This window comes from Lissotriton vulgaris, unplaced genomic scaffold (assembly GCF_964263255.1).
Source record: "Lissotriton vulgaris unplaced genomic scaffold, aLisVul1.2 SCAFFOLD_1036, whole genome shotgun sequence".
NCBI lineage: Eukaryota > Metazoa > Chordata > Amphibia > Caudata > Salamandridae > Lissotriton > Lissotriton vulgaris.
In genome coordinates, this window is record NW_028245324.1 from 459,966 (window position 1) to 476,195 (window position 16,230).

The 16,230-nt window shown below is 48.5% G+C and overlaps 1 protein-coding gene across 3 annotated transcripts in view; it reads left to right on the top strand.

The window, feature by feature from the left end:
• The first annotated feature begins 595 nt into the window (after window positions 1–595).
• LOC147666481 (E3 ubiquitin-protein ligase TRIM39-like) overlaps window positions 596–16,230 on the top strand; it is a 160,538-nt gene continuing 144,903 nt past the window's right edge. For all 3 annotated transcript variants that reach the window (XM_086949057.1, XM_086949056.1, XM_086949058.1), the window contains exon 1: window positions 596–1,020. In XM_086949057.1, coding sequence (XP_086805183.1) covers window positions 607–1,020 — 414 coding nt within the window. In that variant the 5' untranslated portion in view covers window positions 596–606. The remainder of the gene's footprint in view (window positions 1,021–16,230) is intronic.

Sequence of the window (16,230 nt, forward strand, 5' to 3'; positions counted from 1 at the left end):
AGTGATACATTGTGCGGAGTGCTTCCGGGGGCTCAACCTGAGACCCTCGGAGCACTAGAGTGCTACATCGTGCATTCCTTCTTCCACCCGCTGCTTTCCCTTGTTTTCTCAGACTGAAAGTCTTGGTTTCACTTTTAATTTCCTGTATTTCTCTCATCCCTCTGGCTCTGCCCAGAAATAAAACACCCGTCGCCCTGTTTCGGGTGATTTACCAGCCTCTCCGAGACCCGGGCTGCTGCAGTCAGAGCTGTACTTGCACATTTAGTGCTGCGATGTCTCGTTGGGGGCAGTAAGCGCTATATATCCATGCAAGTACAATACAGTTAAAAAGGCCTTATTTAGTGGAACCAGAGGAAAACGACAGCGTGTTTGAAGCTGTTCGCCCATTCAGCAGCGGCCAGAACGCAATATAGGACAAACAAACTCAGTGAAACCTGAACTAGGGAGTCCGGGACACACAAGAGAAGACACACAGACACGCCTACTTTACACAAACTTTGAATCAGGAAGTCCCAGCGCACAGAGGAGGAGGGCACACACAGACACGCCCACTTAACACAATCAGAGAAACGAAACTTAACTTTTCTTTCACGCATTTCTGGGATCATGGCTGCAGCAGCTCAGCTCAGGAATCTCAAAGATGAGGCCACGTGTTCCATCTGTCTGGAATATTTTACGGATCCGGTGTCCACAGACTGTGGACACAACTTCTGCCGCTCCTGCATCACTCAGAGCTGGGAGGGGAGAGATGGAAACTTCCGCTGTCCGCAGTGCAGAGAAATGTCTCCTGGGAGAAGCCTCCGACCCAACAGGCAACTCGGAAACATGGTGGAAATGGTAAAACAGCTTCACCTGCCCCCCGTGGAGCCCCCACAGGAGAATCTGTGCGAGAAACACGAGGAGAAACTGAGGCTGTTCTGTGACGAGGATCAGAGGGTGATATGTGTGGTCTGCCGGGAGTCCAAGGCCCATAAATCTCACTCAGTGAGTCCTATTGAGGAGGCTGCCGAGGAGTACAAGGTATGTGTGCGGGTGTATGGGATCAGAAGTGAAGTCACACTTAGAGGAGTATAGTGAAGGCTGCAAAGGATTGCAGGGTTTGTGTGGCATTGTTATGGGATCACAGGAGTCAGTCCTTGAGTAATATAGGGGAGCAGGCCCGGCACTGGAGGTTGGGCCAGGTGGGCCAGGCCCACCCAGGGAAGGGCCCTGGCCCACCCGGGGCCGTTCAGATCTGGAAATCCAGGGATTGTTGTTTTATCCCTAATGGTCATCAATTGCGAACTTAAAACTAGATTGAGAGGGCTGTCCAGGAGTAGAAAGGTTTGTCACAGCCCTGGGCTCACAGTTCCACACTGAGCCCCGTAGAGGGGGCGGCACATACACAAGGTGTGTCTGTATCAGTCCAGCCACAACTAACTACTTACTAAGGGCTCCACGGAGAATTCTGCCCAGGGGCACAGAGCTGGTCTGGGGGAACTCAGGGATCACTCATTGCACTGCACGGTCTCCATAGACAATTCTGCACAAGAGCACAAGGTGTGAACCCCATGGAAGGGGCTTGACAAGATAACAAGGATGGTATGTCTGTCCCAGCCCTGTGGTCACATCTCTCACACCCTGATCCCCACAGAAGGTGCTGCAGAAGTGCACAAAGTGTGTCTGTGGGTGTTCAGTGTTTACCAGTGACATCACTTCCTGAGTCCCACAAAGAAGGCTGCAAAGGATGACCAGTTTTGTGCTTAGATGACGGGAAATACGAGGCACTCCTAAGATTCCATTGAGAGGGGTGTCACAGATCACAAGGTTTGTGTGTGGGTGTTCTGGGTTCATACATGAAGAGACACTTTGGGAGTTCATACAGGAGGCTGCAGAAGAGCATAAGGTGTGTCTGCAGGGGTTCAGGGATCACTCATTGCATTCTTAGGACTACAGAAAAAGGCAGCTCAAGGGCAGAAAGGCACGTGTGTCACAGCCTTGGGGTCACGAGGCCCGCACCCCGAGTCCATAGAAGATGCGACAGAAGAGCGCAAGGTATGATTGTCATAGACCTGGAATCACACATCCCACACCTCAAGCCTCAGAGGCACGTCTGCAGGATGCCCAAGAGTACACAGAACTACTGTGAGTGTCCCGGGATCCAGAGTGGATTGAGAAGACGGCCCAAGGCTTGTGCCTCTGAAGGCTTTGGTGTCTCCAGCACTGCTCTCGGATGTATTAAGGAGGTGGCCCAAGCGTGTATGTATGGTTTGTGTGTGTGTGAAAGGATTTTGTTGCTCGGGTTCAAATTCATATTAAAACAGGAGACAAGAGGCGTTTGGCAAAACAGAAACAATTTTTTTAAATTAAACAACTCAGCCCGGAGAACAGTTACAGGCACGAGGTCAAAATGCCTCAATGTACATTGTGGTGGTTTTATTCTTTTATAAAAATATTTACATCAAGCCATAACGCAACCAAAATCCAATATTCTAGTTAGTTGGCGCCTTAGAGTCATAAATTAAGGGTCAAACATTACTCCAGGTGGGTCTCGACCTTGCATGGACACAGTGTGGCCAGTGGTAAATGTGTCTAGATGTCCGGCCTGGGGAGCGCGTGATCACTACTTGTGCTAGATCCTGATTGGCTCTATGTTGCTAACTCATTTGGCATCGGACTTTATTGTGTTTTCGAACCGCACGTACCAACTTGGAGCATGTGTGCTTTTTTTTTATTTCAAAAGATTTTATTAGAATAGTTTTGTAAGTACAGTACAGATATGTTGAAGGCAATATTGTACGCCGGTGAGGTTACAATTGGCGTCGCGCTATCGGGCTTGTACCCGCACTCATCTGATAGACATTGTCATGGGCTAGGCGTGTTAGGGCTCGGCCATGTTATACATTGCCCTCATAGGGAGGAAGAGAAGAGAGAGAGAAGAAGAGTCAGGAGAGATAGACAGAGTAGCGGACAGGGTGGCAGGCGCTTCTCGCTGGGGGCCATCCTGCTGGAGTTCGCCGTGTGTGAGGGGGTGCAAGAGCGTTCCGATCTGTGTAATTTGCTTATGGTGGTTTATGTGAGCTCAGATAGTTGGCTAGGGTGAGCCACATCTCGCCCTTAGTGGTAGAGTTGGGTGAGTGTTTTGATGTTATGTTATCTGCCCCTCTTAGGAAGGTGATCCAGTTGAACCAGCTTTTGAAGGAAGCTTTCCCTGTGTTCTTCCAGTTTGCCAGGATAGTTTTAACTGCTGCTGTGAGTAGGACGTCTATTAGCTCGCTGTCGTTCTTAGATTGGATCTCAGGAGTCATGAAGGCCGCGACTGTCCCTAGAAAGTCTGTCTGCAGTGAGAACCTTATTATGCTATTTATGAAGTCTCTTACTTTGTTCCAGAATGTTTTAACTTTAGGGCAGTGAAAGATTAGGTGGGCTTGGTCACCTTTTAGTTTGTGGCAGTTCCAGCATAGATCGTTGTCTCGGAGCCCTACGGCCGCTAGTCTGGCCGGGGTCCAGTAGGCTTTGTGGAGGAGCCAGTATTTCGTTTTTGCCAGGATTGGGGTGACTTTGTTTGTGCTTGCTGAGTTCCACAGGCGAATTTTTTCCCTCTCGCTAAAACACCTATTATGTTGACCATCCCAGTATTCTAGTGTTTTGGCATTTAGTTTTGATGAAACTGGGCTTAGCAATTTGTATAGGTGTGACGTTTGGTGGCCAACTTTGTTTAGATAGGCCGAGTATTGCAGGATTGATGGGACTTCTTTGCTAAGATCTGCCTTGGTGAGTGCTGCCTTTATCTTTAGAAAGCTGTAGAATTCTATGTCTGGTAGATTGTGAAGGTGTTTTAGGGTGTCGAATGTGAGTGGAGTGCTAAGTTTTTCTAGTTGGATGGGGGTGGAGATGCCTCGTTTGTACCACGATCATGTTAAGTGTCTTGTCTTTGCATTTTATTTTGGTGTTGTACCAAATGGATTCCCATCTTGTGTTTTTTATGCTAATCTCCATTCTTTTGTCTACTTTAAGAATGGTGTTCTTGGTGTTTTTGAGTATGATACTGTTAGCTTCGGGGTGTCTATTGGCTGTGATTAGGGCTAAGGGGTCGAGACCTCTTATGATTGCTCTTTCTAGCGTTAGCCATGTCGGTGTGTATTCATGTCGTGGCAAAAGCCAGTGTAACCCTTGTTTGGCTAGGCATGCCGTCTGGAATGTTTTGAAGTTGGTCAGGTTGAGACCTCCTAGGCTTTTGCTCAGCTTTAGTTTCTGTAAGCTTATTCTGGGTTTCTTGTCCTTCCATAGGAATTTATTTATCAGGGTACCTAGATTTTTGTGGAAGTCTTCTGTAGTTATTAGCGGGAGCATGCTTAGCAGGTAGTTAACCATGGGTGCTATCATCATTTTTATTGTTTCAATTCTGCCCCACCAGCTGACAAACTTTGGTGACCACGCTCCAAGTTTCTCTTTTACTTTGTTTAGAATTGTCTTTTCATTGTGGTCAAGTGTTGTCTTGAGATCTCTCTCAAAGTGTAGCCCGAGATATTTCAGAGCTCCTTTCTGCCACGCCAACCCTGAGTTCCCTAGTACTGCCTTAGCAGTGTGTACGTTTAGAGGTTTGCGTTCCGATTTGTCTCTATTGAGTTTATAGCCCGAGACCTTGCGTATTCCTCAATGGTGGCCAGTCGGGCTGCTATTGAGGGCCTGGGTTCTCTGTTGTGATGAGTATGTCATCCGCGTAAGCAGTTAACTTGACTGTGTTCCCTCTGATATGGATTCCTTTTATTTCTGGGTTGGCCCTAATCATGCTCAGCAGTGGTTCTATAGAGAGTAGGAAGAGTGCTGGGGATAATGGGCACCCTTGTCTCGTGCCTCTTTCTAAGAGTAGCGTCTCTGAAGTGCACCCATTGACTACTACCCGGGCTTTTGGTTCGTTATATAGTGCCACCACCATTCTTCTATAGTTCCCCCCCTAGTCCGAACTTGTGCATACATTGGTCAAGGAAGGACCACGACCCTCTGTCAAACGCTTTCTCGGCATCTAGAGCTATCATAACTGCTTGTGCGCTTTTGGCGGAGGCGTAATTTATTAAGTGACATAAAAGCCTTGTGTTGTCTTGGGACATCCTGTTTTTGAGATAGTCCACCTGAGAGTTATGGATTAGGGTTGGAAGTAGCGCGTTTAGCCTCGCTGCTAAGACCTTGGCATAGATCTTGCAGTCCACATTAATTAGAGATATGGGGCAGTAATTTTGTAGGTGCTGTGGGTCTTTGCCGTCTTTTGGGATAACTATTATGTTGGCCTCTGTCACTGAGCTAGTCATTTTCCCTTTGTGGAAGCAGTGTGTGAACACCTCTTCCATTGTGGGTTTAATTAGGCGGAGGAATTGTTTGTAGAAACCTGCTGTGTAGCCATCTGGCCTGGGAGCCTTGTTGTCTTTGAGGTCTGCTACTGCTCTCTCTATCTCTGTCCCCGTAATGTCTTGTTCTAATGTCGTACTCTGTGTCTCCGTTAGACTGGGTAGGTTTAGACTGTCTAGGAGGCTGGCTCCCTTGTCTGCTTTGAGGTTTTGTCTTCTCTGTACAGGCCCTCAGAGAAGTCTTTAAAGACCTTAAGGATCTCTTTGTTTGACGTTTGAGATGTCTTGTTGCTGTCAGTTATTGCTACAATCGTGTGTTGTCTCTGTTTGCTCTTGAGGTATGAGACTAATGCTTTCCCTGCTCTGTTTGCTTTACATAGGTTTATAGCTTTATATTTATTTATCCACATGCCTGCTCTTTCGCTTAGGATCTTGTTGAGCTCATATTTATTCCCTGTTAATTCTGACAGGGTGTTTTTATCCCTTAAGTTCGTGCTGTGGCCCCTTTCTAGGTCTTTAATCTGAGCTTCGAGCTCTATTAGTTTTTTGTTCCTTTCTCTATTCATTCTTGACTTGATGCTAGTATTTTGCCCCTGACTGTGGCTTTCAGTGCGTCCCAAAGGGTGCCTCTGTCCATGCTTGGGCTATCAGTGAACTCTAGGTATTCTTTTATGGTATCTTCTTTTTCGGCAACGTTATTCGAGTTTTTGAGAATATCACTATTGAATCTCCACCTGCGGCTAGCTTGTTCATTGTGTCTTCCGCTGAGTGTTAGACTGATGAGTGAGTGGTCTGATATTGTTCTTGGAGCTATTTCTGTGTGGTCTATGAGATGTGTGTGGGGGGCTGAGGTGAGGATGTAGTCAATTCTGCTATATGAGTTGTGTGGGTGAGAGTAGAAGGAGTAATCTCTTTCGTCTGGGTGTTGTATTCACCAAGGATCTTTTAGGTTGAGCTTGGCGTACAGGTTCCCTAGAGTGTTTTGTCCTGATGAGCAGTGGCTCGCTCTTTGTGGGTGTCTGTCAAATTAGTTGAGGTCCCCGGCTGCTATTAGGAGGTCTTTTCGTGGAGGCTTACTTAGTCTGTTCTCAACCTTACTCCAGAATTTGCTGTCTTCAGAGTTGGGTCTATATATGTTGGCAATGTGTATTGTGTCCTCCCCCCTCTTGAGACTGGTTATTAGGATTCTTCCGTCCTCGTCGGCGTAGCTATCTTGTACTATTAGCCTAGATTTTTTGTTTATAAGTGTAATCACTCCCCTTTTTTTGTGGACCGCTGGCGAGCATAGCGACTGACCTATCCAGTTAGCTTTCAGGCGTAGTGCGTCTTCTGCTGACAATTTAGTTTCCTGGAGCACGTACACGTCGCTTTTTGTTTTGCTCAGGTATTCTATAGCCTTCCTTCTCTTGACCGGGTAATTGAGCCCTTTGACATTAAAGGAGACTACCTTAATCGTTGTAGGTGCTAGGTTATGCGTGGCTGGTGTAATTCCTTAACTTGGGAATCGCTTCATGTTGTGGTTTTGTAATGTGCTCTTGTTCGCCCTGGATGGTGCCCTCGACTCCCTTTGGCTGTAGCTCCCATGTGATGTACACTTTGTCTAGTGTGATGGCTTGGTCAAAGCTTGTGTATGTCCGCGACTAGGATAGAGAGGATAGAGAAAGAGAAGGAAAGAAGGAAGAAGAAAAGCATGGAAAGCAGAGATATCTGTACTCGGAGGACCCCCATCCCCGCCATATCCCCGTCCTGTCCCAACTCCACCCCCCATTGCTTGTATTATGAGCGTGCAACAGCAAAGTTCCTCCCCTCCTTCCCCCGAGGCTTGTATTGAGCTAAGTCCAAGCTTCCTATGGGCTTACGACAGTACTTGATCGTTTCGACCGGATTGCTAAGGTAAGCTTAAAGGATATATGAGAGTTCCTGTTGTGCTGCTGCTCCCTCTAGTCGGCCCGGTGCGCCTTGGGTGCTGTCGTTGAGGTAGTAGCTGTGTGTGAGGTAGTACACTTGCAAATAGTGTTACTCTTTCCCCTGTGTGGTGGTTCCTTGTATATAACCAGTTGTGTTCAGTCCGAGGCAGCGTTAGTTTCCTTTGGTGCCATCCGCCTCGATGTTTCCTGTTGATGCCCTCCTTTTCCCTACACCTGTGTTCTGGGCTTCCATATCTTCTGATGGAGGGCCTTGGAGATATCTTCTCAGCCCGTTGGGGTCATCGAAGACCTGCATTCGCCACTTGTCTGTGACTCTTAGTTTGGCTGGACCTGCAAAGCTAAAGGTGACATTATCCTTCCGCATTCTTTCTCTTAGCCCTAGGAATCCTTTTCTGGTTTCTACTGTTTGCCTTGAGAAGTCTTGCGTGATTATTATTTTGTGACCGTTCCATCTTAGATTTGGGGTTTTCCTTGCAAATGCAAAGATCGCCTCTGTTTGGTTTGATCTCAGGGGCTTACAGATGATTGGTCGTGGGCCTCGGCCTTGAGGTAGTTTGGTTGCAGGCACTCTGTATGCTTTGTCAATTTCGAATTGTCTATCAAATGTGATGCCTGTTAGTAGAGGTATCAACTCTTCTATTAGGTTTGTGCATGATCCGGGCTTGTCCTCTTCTCCTTCGGGTATCCCTAGCAGTCTTATGTTCCCCCTTCTGGTGCGGTCATCTTGTTCTGCTAGCTGCTTCTGGAGAGCAGTTGAGGCCTTTGCAATGGAGTGTAGGCATTTATTAGCTTGTGCATTGTCATCCTCTATGCTGCTAATGCGCTTCTCCGTAGCATCGATTCTGCAGTTTGTTTTATGCTGATCCGCCCATATGACTGCTAGCTCCAGTTGCATATTGTCTATTGTCTGCTTTGTTGATTTACCCAACTCGTTGCCTTCATTGATTTTTTTGAGTATCAGATCCAGGGTTATCTCGCTTTTTTGCTTTTGTGGCGAATAGGGAATGTCTTTTCTGTATTTTTTTATTTCGTTAGTTAATTTGCTGTCATGACCTGCCATCGCTGCAAAGCCTCTTCTGATCTGATAGCTCCCTAGTCTTCCGTCTTTTTGTTGGGTGCTTAGGGTTTTTTTTAGGATTGGCTTTCCTGTGTCTCTGTCCTGACGGTTCAGCCTGAACCTGCTTGGTTCCCGGATGGTTCTTGTCCTGGTCTTTGCTCCTACCAGTTCTCCTCTGTGATACTAGCCTTTCCTTTTGGCCAGTCCCTTGCTTTCTAATTGAGCAGGCGCTCTGTATGGGTTTCCTCCAGTTATTGGCACTCTTTGTTTGTTGATGTGAGTGTGTGATCAGCTCCACCATGGCTTGTTGTAGGTTGTGTTCTCGTTTATTTTGGTTGCTGCACAGTCTTGAGCAGCGCAGGGCTTGCTGACACTTCTTGCACTTATTGCAGTTGGTTGTTCTCGCTGGTTTCCTCTGCTTCCCCTACTTTCGTAAAGCGGACTTCGGGCGGGGCGCAAAAAGGCGGCTCCCACTCGTGTGCTTCCGGTTTCAGTTTCGGTTTTGACCCTTAATTAATGTAGTCGCGTTCTGCTGGCTTGGTAATACTGGTGCAGAATTGTTGTTATTTCCCTTCTTATTATTTCCACTCCAGCGTGTCTGGTTGCTTGTTCAGACGCTTGTTAAAGCCCACAGCCTTTTGTGCGCAACTCGCGGTGTGTGGGATGAGGTCTAGGTTCAAAATGGCGGCCCCCAGACGTGCTTTCGCTTTCTTCTTGTTTATGTTAGGGGGTTTCGAGTATCGCTTTACTGTTTGCCTCACCCCCTCTGGCGCATTTGTGGCACTTACTTGGCTGCTTTATTGGAGCTTTGCGGTTGTTGCTGCTATATGTTGTGGCTCTTCCAGGGCGTCGGGCGAGGATGCGACATGGAGGCCCCCAGTAAAGCGCTTCTAAGTTGTGGGTTCGTATACAGCTTCCCTTTGTGGTTCTGCACCCTTGCTGTGCCCGGCAGCAGTGCCGGGTATCTCTTCCAGCTTGTCCTTCAAACGTAGTGCCAGGCTGCCTCCATTCCCATCACCGCTCGCTGCTCACCGCTGCTAAGTTGTTAAGATGGTGGCCCCCAGTTGTACTTTCGCTTTCTCTCTCGTTCTGCTTCGCGTAGCGCTCTCTCTGCCGCAACAGCTCTCTGTGGATCTTTTGTTGCACTTACTCAGCCTTGGTTGAGGCAGCCGGGGTATTGGGGCTCGCCGTGCGTGCTTCGTAGTTCAAGCAAGGGTCCTACACAACATCGATTCTTTTCCACTCCGACTCTGTTCCGCTCGCTAGTTGTTTAGGGCGCCATCTTGGCGATGCCTCGCCCGATTGGGGTAGTATACTGGCCAAAACTTCTGCGTTTTGCTGCTGACGGCCGCTCTTTTGTGCTCTTCTTGTGCCCCCGGTGTTCTGACGTCTTTTGCTGGTCTTCTGTTACAGGACCGAGCTAATTTCGCTGAAAGATTCGCTGTTGTACGCCTCAGGATTGTGGAGGTAACGGACCTAGGCGCCCGTCCTCATTGACGTCCAAGCCACGTCCCCTGGCTATTGTAATGTCGCTGCGCCTATCTCTGGGATCGATCAAGAGTTTCCCGCCCACTTGTTTGCCTGCCAGCTACGCCTCCTGTGACCCATCATTCAGTGATCCCGTACCTCGGTTGCAGGACCTGTCTGACTACATACTTGCGTGTTGAGGTACATGTGGAGTTTGGGACGGGGGATTCTTTTAATTTGGACAATAGTTGATTTATGTCGACAAACGCATCAGCATTTAGAGGTTTAAAGCGGTTCTGCCTGCTCTATAGAGAAAGAGGCCTGAGAGAACACATGTCTACCTCAAGCGGTGCTCTGTGCTCCGTAGAGGAGGCCCAAGAGTACACAGTATGTCTGGGAGTGTTAAGGGATCTCAAGCACTGTGGGCTCTATAGCGAAAGAGACCCAAGGGAACACATCATCTGTTCTGGGATCTCGGGTGAGTTCCGTGGCTCTATCCAGAGAGGGCGCCAGGAGTAAGACTTACGTCTGTGTCTGTGCCAGGATGACAGATCTCATACCGTGACCCCCCTGTGCAGAAAAGCACAAGCTATGGTCGTTGCAGCCCAGGGATCACTAGTCACAAACTGAGAGTCCCAGTCCCAAGGAAGAGGCTGCATCAGAAGCGCCTGCCTAGGCTCCATCAGCAAACAATGGTCCTAGACCTTTTACTTAATATAGCAGAAGCAATCAGTACATAGTTACTAAATGAAATTATTTAAGAACCTCCTCCTAGGATCAACTCAAGGTAATTAATACACCTGTCAAAGGAAAATGCAACAGACCAGATTCAAGGAACAGAAGCAATTTTAATTCATTGCATCTAGATTTCTGAGTATAATACACATTAGTAATTCATGAACGTGAAGGTTGCCCCAAGGAAGGGACGTGCAGATGAGAAAAGGGGGGGTAGGGTGGTTTGGAATGTGTTTAGTGGTTGGGTGATAGAGGAAAAGTCATGGGATAGTGACACACAAAATATTTACAACATTTACATATAGAGGAACGGTTTAGAAAATCACCGTACTCATTAACCTGGCCAGTTAAAAGGTCTAGGACCATTGTTTTCTATACCTCAATACACCCAGGTCCACGACCGTTGGGTTAACCCATTTTGATAATGGTTAGGCTCCATCAGCAGCGCCTCCCTGGGCTCCATCAGCAGCGCCTCCCTGGGCTCCATCGGCAGCGCCTCCCTGGGCTCTATTAGCAGCACCTCCCTAGGCTCCATCAGCAGCCCTTCCTGGGCTCCAATGGCAGCACCTCCCTGGGCTCCACCAGCAGCACCTCCCTGGGCTCCATCAGAGACACCTCCCTGGCCTCCACCAGAAGCACCTCCCTGGGCTCCACCAGCAGCACCTCCCTGGGCTCCATCAGAGACACCTCCCTGGCCTCCACCAGCAGCACCTCCCTGGGCTCCATCAGCAGCACCTCCCTGGGCTCCACCAGCAGCACCTCCCTGGGCTCCACCAGCAGCACTTCCCCGGGCTCCACCAGCAGCACCTCCCCGGGCTCCACCAGCAGCACCTCCCCGGGCTCCACCAGTAGCACTTCCCCGGGCTCCACCAGCAGCACCTCCCCGGGCTCCACCAGCAGCACCTCCCCGGGCTCCACCAGCAGCACCTCCCCGGGCTCCACTAGTAGCACTTCCCAGGGCTCCACCAGCAGCACCTCCCCGGGCTCCACCAGCAGCACCTCCCCAGGCTCCACCAGCAGCCCCACCCTGGCCTCCATCAGCAGGGCCTCCCTGGGCTCTGTCAGCATCGCCTCCCTGGGCTCTGTCAGCAGCACCTCCCTGGGCTCCACCAGCAGCACCTCTAAAGGCCCATCTGCTGCTGGTCCTCGGTCACTCTACGAAAGATGGAAGTTGTTCTGGGTCCAGTTCTCCTGACTGGACTCGTCTGATGCAGAGAGTCTTGGATATACGCGGTGTTTAAATCCCAGTTAAAATTCGAGGACGTCATTTTAAATCTGCCCAGAACCCACGATTGAGAGTGTGGACCTGTCTTCAGTTAGTGTCAGATTCAGGAGATTCATGGTGCAACACTGGTCCTGAGGATGGTCTCGTTTAGTTATGAAGTCTGAGACCGAAACGTCGACGCACTGACACTTTTTTGCTAATATCATCTGACTATGTATTGTAAATAAATATATATAGTTGGTAACTGATGCATATATGGCATAAATTGTATATATTGTCCATATAAATACGCAAAGGTGTCTATCATCACTGCTCATAGAAAAATTTAAATAGCAGTTTTGTGTTCTGGTTGCCATTTCATGAATTGTCATGTTGATTTTGCCTATGCTGATGGAATAATTTATTTACTGATGATATAAACTCAATGACTATATAAATACAATCTCCGGTTGTTTATTGAATAATGTTCATTTGTTATGACATTCTTATAAATTGTTAAATGATAAGAAATAATTCCTTCAGGAACTTTTGTTCTGTTGTTATTGGACTCCCTGGGAGCGCCAGGTTGTCTCACACAGGAAAACAAAACCATTAACCCCCTCGACCTGAGAGAACATTCTCAGTTACTTTTCTTTTTTGTTTTTCGATAATAAAATTTGGGGTTTTAAAAAAAAACAAAAAACTTTACTGCGCTGACTCAATAAATATGGCGCCTGCTCTGCAGACCTGCCACGCCTTCAGCGGCACTGAAGGCGCTCAGCTGTAACCATAGTGATCAGCCTGGCGGATCAAGTCAAGTAAGGTGTAGGACTTGGCATTTATTGGCTAAAGTCCATAAACGTTTTTGCTTTACCCCTAGACCTCTTTTAATGTCTCGGCTAGCGAAGGCTGCGCATGCGCAGCCTCGCTAGCGAGATCTTATGTCCCTTAGTAGCGAGGTTAACCCTGCCCCTCTTCTCAATTGGCTGGCCTCCTAAACGCTGGCCAGCCATTGGAGAAGAGGTCCCATTGAAGATGTAAGCCCCGTCTTTTTCGGATTGAGGGGCATGTTTTTTCAGTTCTTTCTCTCAGTCCAAAACAGGCCCCCTCCCCAGTCTGAAAAGGACGGGGCTTGCAGAGTCTAATGTTACCGCATCGCACCACGCGTATATCCGCAGCTGCTGCCACCATTTTGCTTGTTCCCACGTCTAGAATGTGATGTGTGTACCTAAAAAAGGAGCCCAATAGTACATGACTTCCCGTAACCGCGAAAAGGACAAACAAAAGAAAGTAGCTCGACTTCAGTGCGGCAGCCATTATAGAACAGGGTTCTTCCTCGTCTCAGTAAATAGCCGGAACGGCCGAAGAACTGGACAACTTATTGTTTCTAGGTTTTCTAACGTTTCTTTACAAAACGATTGTCTCTGTAGCATTTGCTGTGTAGTTACTCACGATATCAAAGTCACCAAAAACCGATATACCCCGTTTTTCAACATTTGGGCGGTCTAGTGAGTTTTTAGTCTTTCGTCTATTTCCTGTAACAGAATTGACTGTCCTTTTTCGCTGTCTGTAGCTGGACGGCCTTTGGCAATGGGCTACGAGGGAAGGGCGCTGCTGACGCATTAGAGCCACGCCTCCTTAGCGCTTTCTGGCCTTGCTAGGGCTGTCTTTCTTCCTCCTCCTCCGAGCTCACGGAGGGATCGGCGCCGGAGCTTCATTCTCGGAGAAGGCGCTGTGTCACCCTCATATATCTGAACCGAGAACTACACGTTGCCCGCCATGGACGAGAAGTCGCTTTGTAAAGAGATGGACCAATGGATAGAGCAGCTCAATGAGTGCAAGCAGCTGTCCGAAGGCCAAGTGAAGACCCTATGCGAGAAGGTGTGAGGGAGGGGTGGGTTAGGGGCAGGGAGAAATAGCGCTTGGCAGGCGAGGGAGGGCCTAAGGAATGAATACACTCTCGGAGTAGTAAGGTTAAGAAGGGGAGGAACCCACTGTGAGAATAGGGTGGAATGTTTGCGCCAGCTTATCGAGTGCCTTATTAAGGGGAGTGAGCCTCCGATGGAGCTGGGTGGGGGAAATCACAGCGCCGAGGGGGCGGGCTAGTGCCTCACTGCTGTAACTTTATGCACGGGTGGCAGGGGGGTGGTGGTACCCATGTTTCAGCGCCCAGTTATCTCCCCCCTCACTAGTGTCGGGGGCTGGCAGCCCGCTCCCCCGGTGACGCTGTGCTGCTGGAAGCCATGACTCTGGCTCTGGCTTTAGCTGCCGCTCCTCCCTCTCTCCAGAGCTGCAGCAAAGTCTGGACACCCTCTGTACCCGCCTGGGTCCACCCCTCACAGCCTTAGAACCCACAGCCCCCGCAGCTGCAGACAAGCAAAGTTTTTCACATGTAATTTTAGGGTTACTGCTTCCTTTATTGTCCTGTGTATGTAGCTAGAACTGTTAGTTTCATTGAAAAATCAGGTACCTATGCCGAGGGGGCGGGCTAGTGCCTCACTGCTGTAACTTTATGCGCGGATTGCAGGGGGGTGGTGGTACCCGTCTTTCGGCACCCAGTTGTCTCCCCCCCTCTCTCTCTCGCGTCGGGGGCTGGCAGCCCGTTCCCCCGGTGACGCTGTTCTGCTAGAAGCCATGACGCTGACTGTTGCTTTACTAACATCAAAATATACTAGGGTTGAACGAGCATCGAATGAAGCAATATTTATTTGTTTATTAATGAGCACTAGCATTTGTACAAGAAATGCTGTACACAGTAAGCCCTCCATTGTCACACAGTGACGCTCCACACAAGCCCTGCCACAGAATCTAACCAGAACTTCCTTTCTGGAAAAAATAAATAAACGCGGCTAGATTACTGTTTGAGAGGGTCCTTCAACCAGAAAATTAGAGTGCAACAGTCACCGTCAAAGAAAGGTGGTGGCTTGGTGTTGTGTGTGTTTGTGTCTGGCTCTCTGTGTGTTTGTGTGTGTGTGTGTGTGTGTGTGGCTCTGTGTGTGTGTGTGGGGGGCTCTGTGTGTGTGTGTGACTCACTCTGTGTGTGTAGGGGGCTCTCTGTGTGTGGGGGGCTGTGTGTGTGTGTGGGGGGGGGTCTCTGTGTGTGTGAGTGTGTGTTTGTGTGGGGCTCTCTGTGTGTGTGAGTCTGTGGCATGCCAGTGCAAGTCTCTCATACTTCGGTGTGTCTGGATGTGGCTTGCTGTGCCTGGAGTGTGAGGGACACCATTGTGTGTAAGAAAGACAGCAGTGTGTGTGTGAGAAACAGCAGTGTGTGTGAGAGAGACAGCAGTGGGAGAGACACCAGTGTGTGTGTTCTAGGGAGAGACAGCAGTGTGAGAGAGACAGCAGTGGGAGAGAGACAGCAGTGTGAGAGAGACAGCAGTGTGACAGACTTTTTATTTATGTCAATCTCTACTAACTATTAATCACTGCTAATACTCTCTACTACTCTCTAATGCTTACCTATTGCCATTGTAAATGACAATACCATATATTTATCGGTTTAAAAAAAAACAATAAATGAAAAAAATGACATTTGCAATGCCAATAGCTCTAACTTTAACAAAGACAGGACCATTGCATTGTAAATGCTTGTTTCTGACATGGTGTTGCCAACTTAGATGCTTTGGACACTTTGCCATTGCTAAACAGTGTCAAAGTGCAAGTGCTCCCTGTGTAAAGTGTAATGGTAATTGGTGATTGGTTGGTTTTCTTTACTAGTAAAGTCTTTAGTAAATTGCACTATGTGTGCCAGGGCTGGTAATGCAACTGCTACTAGTGGACCACTATTTGTGCCCCCCATACAAGTAGCCTTAAAGAGAGAACTCAGGCTGCGCGCAGTTTGTTAAATTGCCATGTTGTTCTGACATGTGCACTCACTTGCCAGACCTTACCCTTCCCTTTCTATGCACATCAGACACCCCTTTGGTAGGTCTAGGGTACCCTCTTGGTAGGGTGCAGTCCAAGTCCTGACAGTGAAATAATCTCCATTTCATTTTTCACTGTTGAAAGGCCATCTTGCCCATAGGACAGAATGGGGAGGCTGTGTACTATGTTTCCCAGCCTATCTTCCCAAAGGCTTAAGATGGAAAGGTGACGTTTAGTATGCCTGAACTCACAATGTAATAACACATCTTTTTATGAAGGTGTTTTCTGCATTGTGTATTTAGAAGCCATTCTTTTAGAAGTGACTGGGTGTTTGTGCTCTTACATTTCTGTGTGTCTCTGCCTGGCTGTGGATTGATTTTCTGGATTTGAAAGCAATAGGATCTGGGGAATGTCTTGAACCTGGGGAGGAGGAGAGACAGCAACAGGCTGACCTGCATCTGGAGTGTAGGGGGAGGAGAAGCCCCTAGAGGTGAAGAGGCCTGGGTTGCTGCTATAAAACAAATGGCTCATCTCCTGCTGAGTGATTGAGAATCCAGACCCCCACTAATCAAAGGAAGAAAGGTGTCACTGGCAGGGAGGCACAGAGAACTGGTTTGAACAATGATCAGTGCCCCCTGAAACACAAAGACG